The 12,157-nt window shown below is 39.3% G+C and overlaps 1 protein-coding gene across 1 annotated transcript in view; it reads right to left on the bottom strand.

The window, feature by feature from the left end:
- The window catches only part of LOC107557321 (integrin alpha-3-like), a 35,769-nt gene extending 31,981 nt beyond the window's left edge, over positions 1–3,788 (bottom strand). The window contains exon 1 of the mRNA XM_016240706.1: positions 3,412–3,788. Coding sequence (XP_016096192.1) covers positions 3,412–3,584 — 173 coding nt within the window. The 5' untranslated portion in view covers positions 3,585–3,788. The remainder of the gene's footprint in view (positions 1–3,411) is intronic.
- Between the last annotated feature and the right edge of the window lie 8,369 nt (positions 3,789–12,157).

Below are 12,157 nucleotides of genomic sequence, written 5' to 3'. Positions count from 1 at the left end.
TAGTTTTTCAGCATATAAAGCATCTTACAGGGTGTTTTTAAGTGGTAGATTATTAAAGTGAACACAGCTGGCTCTTCTTTAACCGTGCATCTGCCCGTCTAGCCATCCTAGACACAGATCCTAAATGCCGTTTCTGTCCTCTTCCGTCTATGATCGATGGACACGCTCACCATGACCATGTTGCTCCCCAGAGGGCACAGCATTCATCAATAGCACTGCATTAAGTGGACAAATTTATAACAGCTTGATGAAGCAGAGAGGTGAAGTGATTTAGGTGATTACTTTCATCGGCAAAAACATGCGCCAAGGAGATCCCTCGGTTCATTGAAGTGCTTTCAGGGCCTGTAGATGAAACTAGACGATAGGCTCTTAATTAGCAGGAAATCACAAATAAGGAAAGAGCAATTTGGGGGAACTCCCTATACCATCCCACAACAGAGGCATAGCTGACAGCTTCACAAAATACATCACTGACAAGTATATATAGCACAATCAATCCATTTTCTCACTAAAGGGAAGTGCTGAGTCTGCTGACCCACATTTGTGCTGCTAATTTTGGTACCTACACGCTTTGATATAGCAGCATGCCATTGCTGAGAGTTGCCCTTTTGAAAGCAGCCACTGAGAGGTTAAGAGGTTTATCGGGAGCATACACAGTCTGCAGGCAGCAACAGGTTATACCGGCACAGGATATGAGGGCATGACAAAGCTCTGTCGTACAAAACCTGTAGATATCTTTGAAGATATCTACTTTAAAGCAAGAAAAAAGAACTGTACCCTACTAATAACAAACTGTACACTCTAAAAAATGCTGGGTTAAATAAATAACTACCCAGTGCTGGGTAAAATAGGGACAAACCCAGCAATTGGGCTGTTTTGACCCAGCGTTTGGGTTAAATGTTTAACCCAGCCTTTTGGGTAGTAACCCAACCACTGGATCAAAACTGCCCAATTGCTGGGTTTTTCCCTATTTTACCCAGCACTGGGTTGTATTTACCCCACATTTTTTAGAGTTTATAAGCCTAAAGAAAGGATTGTGTTTATATCCGATTGTTTCCTGTCTTTGAAATGAAAGCCCAGCCCACATTCAGCTATAAATCCATGTCCTGGGGTGCCTTTTCGGGTGTACGGCAAAAGTAAATTAGTCTAATACAGGTTCATCTGAACTTATCTCTCATTTCTCGTAACAAAGAGAAAGATAATGCAGTGATCTCAAAGCTGCAGCATTCTACTGTCCTGCCTTCTGCAGCTACAAGCTTTGAACACAATCCTATTGTTTTGACTGTTCCTGGCGTCTGTTGGCGTGTTAACACCCGTCCTATTTCACCGGATTTGTATTGAAATGACCTCAGAGGGTAACTAGAAGTCTGTAGAAATTGTAAACCGATATTGATCATAAAAACACCTTGCACGCCCTTTACTGTATAATAAAATGGTGCCAATTTTAGTCATGTTAAAGTATGGAACAACTTAAAAGTAAATATATAAAAAATGTGGTGTTATACAGTGATAGCATTAGATGTCAATATTGTGACATATACTGTAGCATAGAGCTGAATGAATATTATATATGAACAACATGACATTATGGGCAATGTTTTACCATGATATTTAAAAAAAAACAAAAAAACAGTAGGCCTACTGTAGTATGAAGCAAGGTATTATTAGTGTTCTTATAGCACATTCAGTTTAAGAGAACTTCAGTCATAATAGATAAAGCAGGACAAGACAAAAATAAATACAGTAGATGAGTAAATTATGGCGTCTGGGCAGTTTGTCAAAGTTGAGGACGCTTACAATGAAAACAGGTTGCATTTCAGGGTAGCATTGAGATTCGTTTCAATGAACCGATTCACTGAACATTTAATACTAATGCTTTTAAAGGTTGCAGCCCTGGTATTAAAGGGGTCATATGATGCGATTTCAAGTTTTCCTTTCTCTTTGGAGTGTTACAAGCTGATTGTGCATAGATAAGATCCCTGAAGTTGCAAAGACTAAAGTCTCAAAACCAAAGAGATATTCTTTATCAAAGTTAAGACTCTGCCACGCCCCCCTAAAACGGCTCGTTCTAACACGCCCCCACATATCTACCTCACTATGTGGAAATATTTGCATAATGCCGCCCAAATGTGCACGCAAAGAAAGAAGGCGTGGTTTCAGTAACCACAGTTAGTGTTGAAGCAGCATGTCAGGGAGACTCTGTGTGTTTCTAGGAGAAAGCAAAAGCACTTTATTTGGCCTTCCGAAAGTAGATGCTTTAAGATTACTTACAACAGAAAAGCAATGCATTTTATGGACGACCGTTTCGTGAACCTAGGAGAGGAGGTAATTCTGACTTTGCTATGACAATCTGGCGCTTCTGAATCATCTACTGTTTTGTTATTAGTTTAAGTATTTGCTATCGACTGTTCAAATGCGGAGTTTTGCGCATCATGTGTGTGTGTGTGGAGAGACAGGGTCACATCACAGTGGAGTTAGCTGTCTTAACCGTGGCTTGTGTAGCCTACTGCAAACACATACCAGCTTCATCACTGTGTCTGTCACGCGACTCTGTTCCCCTTTCAGGCTTGAACTGATGGTAAAACTAATGACATTTACTGTCTTTACAATTTTTTTGAAAGATGAAGCTCGCGATTATGATAAGGGGCGTTACATTTCCGACGAGTGCTTGCGGTGTTCGGCCAATCACAATGCACTGGGTCAGCTGGCCAATCAGAGCAGACTGCGCTTGTCGGAAGGAGGGACTTTGTAGAAAACGAAGCGTTTGAGAGAGGCGGGGCATAGAGGACCTACAATAATGTACAGTATTTGAAAAATAATGTGTTTTTTGAACATTAAAGCATGTCAACATATTCTGTTACACCAAATACACAAAATAATGATCTTTAAAAAAACATCATATGACCCCTTTAACAGCTGGTAGCTGGTTGGTTGCTGGTCTAAGATGGACTACCAGCTTGCGCCCTAATGATAGACCAGCAATCGTTCAGCTCCCAATAGTTTCCAGTATTATTAATGATAATATTTAGTAATATAATACTCTATACATTTTTGTCTAGATATTATGCTAGTTTTACTCTTATCATTATGTAGTGACTAGGCTACAAAAGCTTTTCAAACCAGTTGAATCATTCAAGAGAATCGACTCAAATAAATGATTCGCGAATCGGACATCACCACAGCGCTGCAGGTGCGAAAGAGAGGTTTAGTCTATGTAGATAATTCAAAGTAGATATGAATTCATCCAAGGAGCATAAATATTTAAAGATTTGTGCTGTTGAATACGTGTCATTATATTTCTTGTTGTAGTCTGTGTTGGACCAGGGCAGAAAGACAGAAAAGAAACAAAACAAACAACTTTCGACATGTAAAATCGTATGTCGGGCAACTGAGGTAGGTAAGGCTACTTACAAGTTCTTCTTTGTCTTTTCGGTCTGTTTGTGCAATGCAACAGAAAATCCAAATAAACTGCCCTTGGTTTTTCCTTCTTTGATGACCGGGAACTGCACGTCAATGTTAAATCCAGAGTTGGTTTGAATCGCGCACATTACGAATACGCACAAGCGCAGAGACTTTCCAGCCATATTTAATATTCCCCCTCTCTCTCCCTCTCTCTATCACCTGCACAACCAAAGCCAATGAGATTGAACTGGTCAATTACACGCCATAGGAAAGCCTCTTCTTTCACTCTGTGGCTCTGAGCTGTAAGGTGTGTGTCGCTGTTCTCTGTTCCCCGCCTCCACACACCCTCAGCGAATTCCAGCCTGCCCCTGTCCGCCACACTTCACCAGCCCCGCTTCCCCAAACAGAGGACTAGATAGACTATATCCCACAAGTCTGATAAGAGCCCCCCCCCCCCCCCCCATAAACCACATAAACATGCACACACACACACACACACACACACAAACCTTCACTTGTTGTTATGCTGCACATACGATTTAATTTTTCAAGGTTTTGTTATTCAAATTTTAACACAGTGGTTTGAATGAATCCTGAGAAAACATGTCCAGGTCACATTTCACAACAAAATCTAGAGGAAAAACATAGGAACAATTATTTTAATGACTATTTTAAGACTATAAAGTTACTTTTTTAGTTTCCATGATTGTTAATATAATAATATGACAATTTAAAAAAAATAATAAAATCAGTATAAAGTCAGTTATATAACGATAAACACTCAAATTTAAATATAGATTTTTTTTTTTTACATTACAGTAATGAGACGTTTTTTTCCTACATTGATATAATCAGAATTGGGTGAAAATGTGCTTAATTGTCAATAAAATATTATTATGGAATGGTCCCTCGTTAGGTTTTATTTTCAAGCAAAACTATTTTCAAATAAAAAAGTGAAATAGGCTACAAACAGTTTTCAAATCAGTTGAATCATTCAACAGAATCGGCGCAAATGATTCACAAATCAGGCATCACTACAGCGCTGCATGTGCAAAAGAGAGGTAATAATACAAATTTAGAATTTTTTCTTTTGATTTTGGATATTTTTTTTTTACCCATTTACTTAAATGAGGTTTGCTAAAAAGAACATTATTTTGTGTATTTGGTGTAATGAAATGTGTTTATGCGGTTTAACGTAAAAAAAAAACATTATTTTCCACATACTGTACATTATTGTTTCTCCTCTATGCCCCGCCTTTCTGAAACGCGTCGATATACCTCAAGCGTGTGATGGAAATGTTACGCCCCTTACCATATTGTGATGATGCCCTGTCCGGCCGGAGCGATGATTCAAAAACATTAAAACCCATTATAAACGAGGCATTTGCTGCATCCAGTGGTGACATAATTACGGATTATAATGACTTATAATGACTTATACTGTCTTTTTACGTGTTGCGTTGCATCGGGCCGCGTAAACATAAAATCATGTCTGCATTTGTGATCGGAGAAATTACAAACAACAAGCGCTACTCTACGCTGCTCAAAACTCGCGTTTGAATCATCAGTGGCAAATTCTTTAAATATAAAAAACGTACTTACAGTCTGTGAGTCAGAACAGCCGGCATCGTAGTCTACTCTCCCAGCATCAGGAAACAGTCTTCCATAAAATGTGCAGCACACATCTGAATATTTGGGTTGAAGTGTTCTGGAACAGTGTTGTAAATACAACTTAACCACTGATTTCTAGTCGTGTCCTCTTTTGGAAGCCCAAACAAAGTAGTTTTGCTTTCACAACGAAACACACAGGCGGAGGCCTAGAGTGAGCGGAGGCAGGCGGGCTTGAGAACGGTGCGGCCGGCGGATTCGACAAAGGAGCGGCCGGCGGACTTGTGGCAACCACATGTGATGACCCCAGGCTGGACTCCGCTTCGTTCACGGTGAAAGCCGATCCGGCGATCCACAGCACGAAGTTGATGTATTTCCTCAGCGACCAGCACGGATCAGCTCTAGGCATGACGAAAAGACGTAGTATTAAATGTATTAAAAATATACTTGAAATTCAAGTAGTGTTTATAATACATTTGTATTCCCAACATGCTTATTTGAAGTGCAATAAAAATATATTGAATTGCATTTTAATATATTTCTAAAAAGTATACTAGAAGTACACTCCAAAGAGAAAGGAAAAATTGAAATCGCATCATATGACCCCTTTAATGGCACAAACTTATGAAAAATGTATCCATTCCCCCCTAAACTCTCCACTGTTCCCAAAAACACATTTGAAACTGTCTGAAAAAGCTTTATTTTGGAAAGCCGCACATTTTATGTAAAATCTCTTAAGATTATCTCACTAAATATCATTCTGAATAAGTGTTTGTTCAGCTCCTTTTGAGAATCAAGTCTCTTGACTCCCTCAGATGAGCTGATTGGAGCAGAGCTGCCATTACACAAGAGTCCTGATAAGAGCAATACTCAAAACAGATCGCCAACAAACGACTGACCCCAGGTCAACACAGCATGAATCGACTGAATGTAGACCAGGGAAGGAAGCACACTGAAATGAATCAGAGACCTCACATGAGCTCTTTCTAACATTCAGATAACATTACCAGAGATTTATCTTAGTTTTATGATTCATTTTGCCTGTTTGTGCCCAGGCTTGATTCCACTTGTTTCATGGAGCCTTAACGCCACCACCCACCCACTTTGGTCTGCCTTGTCATGCCTTGGAGTTTCTCCTCCCTTTTTCCACGAGAGGTGGGGGATGGAGGTGTGGATGGTCTTTGATGGGGGGGAATGCAGCCACTGAACTAAAATAATAGCTTTGTAGATGGCAGATCACAGGAAAATGATAGACTGCCCCAGCTTCTGTAAGAGGGAGGAAGACTCCAGCTCATGGGAAAACACAGAAGCAGATATGAGTCTCCAAAAAGATCTGAATCTATGAATTATTTTTTTTTTCACATTTTAATTTATATAATTCCCTATAGATGTGCTTTTTGGACCTTTACAGACTTTCCACAAGCCTTGAACTGTATGCCCATGAAAATCATTAGACCATTTTAGAATTATCCATTTAGGGGAATACAATGAAAACACGAAAACAGTACAGTTGGTGCCTTAGAAATGGCAAAGACAGACTCAATCACACTATGAGATACTCTTCAGCTCCAGAAAATATGTTTGGGGTAAAGATTTCCATATCCAACAGGTTTCAAAACCAGATTTAAATATAGTGGGTAAATTAGTGGTGCTTGTTAAGACAAACATTATTGCTCATGCATTTGTTCTACAGACATAAATGATACCCAAATTTGCACAACTTGTGAGAGATATGCCATACTTTTCAAAGCAGTTGGGCTTACAATTTCTGACTGGCCAATGATAAAATAAGCAACAAAAACCAACCCGATCTCACAGGAAAACATAGTTGTTTTATGAGGTGCTGATTTCATATGAATTTGTACAATGTGAATTGCATGTAAACTAAAAAGCACCTATTAATGTCTTATTCTGCATGACCATATGTTAGATCCTTTAATCCTACTACATACTCAAACTTAACTACTACCTTACCTACTATTAATAAACAGCAAATTAGAAGTGTAGGGAGGTAAGGCAAAAATCAGTTAATAGTTTATTAACAGCGAGAACTAAAGTAAGACCAAACAAACAAATGAGATTGTAGTACTCATCAAATTAGACACCAGTTTGCCACAATATAACATTTTTTGAATAGTGAAATTGAGTTGTAAATATCCAACAGACTGAACATGAGCTATATCTAGAGACGGGAATATCCTAGAGAGTTGGCAGACACCACTTAGCAAAACCCTAGAAACCACCCAGAACACCATAGCAATGCCTTGGCAGCCGCCTTATCACTGTGGTGCCATGATTATATTTTCATCAGACAAACACATCTAAATCTTGTTTTAATGACTGTTTTCCTCCAGGTGGGATTTCCCCCCATACTGGATCCTCTGGCTTTGCATTTCCAGTGTCTTTGTCAGTAAGGGCTTGTAAAATGCTTTCTGCACCTCCTCCAGCTCCTCAGCACACCTGAAGCAACCACACCAACCTATTCAGCCTGCCAGATGATACTGTGAGCTCTGTAAATGTAGTCGGGATCTGTTCTCTCTACACACATTACTCTTGTTCATGACAAGAACATTTTTACATATGCATGAAGGGAATGCTGAGCTGGATCCGTGAGTGTGAATATTACACAGCAAATGAGACATAGCGACACAAATGACTTGTGAATTAATTGTCGGTAGAGATAAAAAGTGTGATATTAATAACGTTTTATTAATGGATTTATTGTCAGTTTCTGTAGATCTGTCTCCTGCCTTTATTCGGAGTACATTAACAGTGCTGTGACAATAGACAATGTCAGTTGTATTTGATTCCCAGGCCGAGACCCTGAGTAAACCAACACTATGGGAAACAAAGCCCCCTAGTGCCCTGAGGTTCACCACAGAAAGACCTTAGTCCAACCACAGTACATACTCACATGTAATGAGTACTATACCCTAAAGTCTGATTTCTTATTTAAGATCTCTTTTAACGCAAAAACTTGTTCTATGCAAATGCCAACAGTGATTTTTGCCAACAAATTAACAAATCAATTTTAGCCCAAAATAAAAATATTTTCATTATATACCCAGCAAAAGGAACACAAAAGTAATTTTTTGGAATAATTTCACACATTTAAAAGTGACAAAACAACACCATAAAGTCCTGTTCACTCCAAGACAAATGTTCAGTTGCAAATTTAGAGCAATAAACATTTTTTACGAATGAATCGTTTATGCATCTGTTTTGTAATCTGATTTTATTTTCCATGGCACTGCAAAAAATTCTGGTCAACCATTAGGATTTGCACTGTTAGCAAAGTCACTTTAAGGCAAGTCATGTCACCCGGCGGTCATCTTTGAAACGTCTTTCGGGCATGCATGTGCAGCTCCTATCTCTTTGAATGGGGAAACATCAAATTATCCAAAACTGTTCACTAAGCTTACGATTAAATTTCATATTTGAAATCACCAATGAAATCGGACAACTGTATCATAAATGTTGTTTATTTTGCTCAAATAGCATTAAAAAGCTTATTTTTCAGGCTAGATCAGTTGTTCAGAGCAATAAAAATTTAGAGCAATAAACATTTTTTACGAATGAATCGTTTATGCATCTGTTTTGTAATCTGATTTTATTTTCCATGGCACTGCAAAAAATTCTGGTCAACCATTAGGATTTGCACTGTTAGCAAAGTCACTTTAAGGCAAGTCATGTCACTCGGCGGTCATCTTTGAAACGTCTTTCGGGCACGCATGTGCAGCTCCTACAGTGGGGCAAATAAGTATTTGATACACTGCCGATTTTTCAAGTTTTCCCACTTACAAAGAATGGAGAGATCTGTAATTTTCATCGTAGGTACACCTCAACTGTGAGAGACAGAATAAAAAAAAAATAATCCAGAAAATCACATTGTATGATTTTTAAATAATTAATTTCCATTTTATTGCATGAAATAAGTATTTTATACAATAGAAAAATAGAACTTAATATTTGGTACAGAAACCTTTGTTTACAATTACAGAGGTCAGACGCTTCCTGTAGTTCTTGACCAGGTTTGCACACACTGCAGCAGGGATTTTGGCCCACTCCTCCATACAGGTGTTCTCCAGATCTTTCAGGTTTTGGGGCTGTCGCTGGAGCTTACGATTAAATTTCATATTTGAAATCACCAATGAAATCGGACAACTGTATCATAAATGTTGTTTATTTTGCTCAAATAGCATTAAAAAGCTTATTTTTCAGGCTAGATCAGCCAGTGCGCATGCGCAGTCCTAACCGCAGATATCAGAGCGTTGAATGTTTCTATAGCAACCGGGACTTCTAACGGCAGCTGCACTGACTTTACCGATTAGCGATTGGCTCTTTTGCTCAGAAGGCGGGGCCATATTGAGTGTTGCATTTTTCCCCTTTCAAAACTATACGAGTGACACGTCTTGGGTATTCTATAGTCTTTGCTATTATTATTATATTTCTGGTGTCACCAAGATATTTTGTCTTTTCTATAAGCGCCACCTGTTAGTCACATGCCCAGAGCAGACTGTTTCTGGTGTCACCAAGATATTTTGTCTTTTCTATAAGCGCCACCTACTGTCAGAGTGTAAAATTGCATTTTTATTCAGCCCGCCTGCCGTTTTGTGCTCTAAACAAAAATATAACCAAATTTTCTGAACATTCATGTTGGTGTGTATATACCTGAGACTTCTGAAATTATATGATAGCTGTGTTTGAGGAAGACACTCCTACTGGACTGGAGTGTGAAATGCTGGATGGAGCACTGGAGAGTAATGGCTTCCATGACAATTGTTTTTCAGCTAAACTGGTCTGAGAACTTTAAGGGTCATATGATGCGATTTAAATTTTTCCTTTTTCTTTGAAGTGATACAAGCTCTTGGTGCATAAAGAAGATCTGTAAAGTTGCAAAGAATAAAATCTCAAATCCAAAGAGTTATTCTTTATAAAAGTTAAGAGTCAACCACGCCTACCTAAAACGGCTCGTTTTAACACGCCCCCACATGTCTATGTCACGATGTGGGAAGATTTGCATAACGCCGCCCCAAATGTTCACGCAAAGAAAGAAGCCATAACTTTTATTCTCGCTGTAGTATTGTTGCTGAAAGAATGTGCTGTACTAGAGAGGCCATGTCGTGAAGGCGCTGTGTGTTTCGTTGTGAAAGCGAAACTACTTTGTTTGGCCTTCCAAAAGAGGACGATATCCGCTTTGTCATGCCTAGATCTGATCCGTGCTGGTTGCTGAGGAAATACATCAACTTTGCGCTGTGGATCGCCGGATCGGCTTTCACCGTGGACGAAGCGGAGTCCAGTCGTCACATGCCCGGGGTCGCTCCTTTGTCGAATCTGCCGGCCATGCGGTTCTCAAGCCCGCCTAGGCCTCTCTAGCCCTCCGCTCATTCTAGCCCGCCGGCCATTCATCACTCTAGCAGCCGGCCGTTCCTCACTCTAGCCCACCGGCCGGCGCTCACTCTAGGCCTCCTCTCACTCTAGGCCGCAGTGTGTGACGCTGTGTGTTTCATTTTAAAAGTGAAACTACTTTGTTTGGCCTTCCAAAAGAGGACATGACTAGAAATCAATGGTTAAGTTGTATTTACAACACTGTTCCAGAACAGTTCAACCCAAATATTCAGATGTGTGCAGCACATTTTATGGAGGACTGTGGGGGGAAGGGGGTTGTACATTTTCAGAAACTTTTGAAAGCAAATGTTTTGCTCCTTTTCAACCCTACTAATATATTAATATTCCTAGTTTCTGTAAATTAATAAGTCTAAAAAAAAAAAAAAAACAAGCAGCAAATTTAACAGCAGAAATACTGGAAATATCTCAGCCACTGGTTTAAGCCATTAATTCTCACATGTCATAACCCAACATGGAAAAAAAAAACATTACATGAGTTTGGAACAACATGAGGGTGATTATATAATGACAGAAACTTTTGTTTTAGGTGAACTATTGAAATAATTGTCTGGCAAAATGACAATGCATAGACTTCACCTCAGGGCCTTTTCTCAGACAGATCATTCCAGGCATTTAAGATAAATGAACGTGAGAGGGAGAAATCTGATCTCTGATCACTTCAAGTCTTGTTACGTTGTTCTTAAATGGCATACTCCTGTTGACTCTTGAACCCCACGACCTCTGTCTATTTCTTCGGGTCTTTAAGGGTTATCAGTTGTAAATCCATTTCAGACTTTGTCAGTTGGCTTAAGCGGGTTGGGCAAACACTGTCCAAACAAAGGAGTATGAATACTGACAAAAGCACTCGAGACTGAGCAATTATTCATTGCCACAGTAAATATTTGAGCTAACAATATATAATTTCTAGTAAAAGAAAGACAGATTGTGGCTTCCCCAAACAATAATAAAGCAAACATAGTCTGGATCGGTGGAAGAGCAAATAACCTGACTGATAAAAGACATCTACTTGATCTACTTGACTTCAGCACAGATTTTTCAGAGGCAAACCAAAGATGAAGTGCTGGAGAGACTATAAACCATTACTGTGTAGATTCACTGAGCTCTGCAGTGCGTAATGCTTTCAGGATTTCGCTCAGCAGCTCCACTCTTGTCTGCACCTAGATGACAAGGCCTGTCGTTGTCATGGAGACCTTGGTTGCTATGTGTGCAATGCTCTCCAAATGTGTGTCAGGGGAGTACGACACTGAGTTATTTTAAAGCCCTGCCAAGATTTGCAGCTCTAATGTGACCTTTACTGCTTCACTGTGCTGTATCAGAGAAACAGTATGGCAACGTCTGGATAATATATAAGAATACATAATATGTTTTTACATTTTTGTGGCTTAAAGGGATAGTTCACCCAAAAATGATAATTTTATGTTTATCTGCTTACCCCCAGGGGATCCAAGATGTAGATGACTTTGTTTCTTCAGTAGAACACAAATTAAGATTTTTTAACTCAAACCGTTGCAGTCTGTCAGTCACATAATGGAAGTGAATGCGAATCACGGCTTTGAGAGTAAAAAAAAACACACACAAACAAAACCAAATTAAACCCTGTGGCTCGTGACGATACATTGATGTGTAAAGACATGAAACGATCGGTCTGTGCAAGAAACTGAACAGTATTTATATCGTTTTTTACCTCTGTTTCACAGCAACTGTCTTGAGTGCGTTCGGACATTGAGGTGAATCAGAG

Source organism: Sinocyclocheilus grahami, unplaced genomic scaffold (assembly GCF_001515645.1).
Source record: "Sinocyclocheilus grahami isolate Dianchi unplaced genomic scaffold, SAMN03320097.WGS_v1.1 scaffold599.1, whole genome shotgun sequence".
NCBI lineage: Eukaryota > Metazoa > Chordata > Actinopteri > Cypriniformes > Cyprinidae > Sinocyclocheilus > Sinocyclocheilus grahami.
This window is presented reverse-complemented; position numbering and strand designations above follow the sequence as displayed.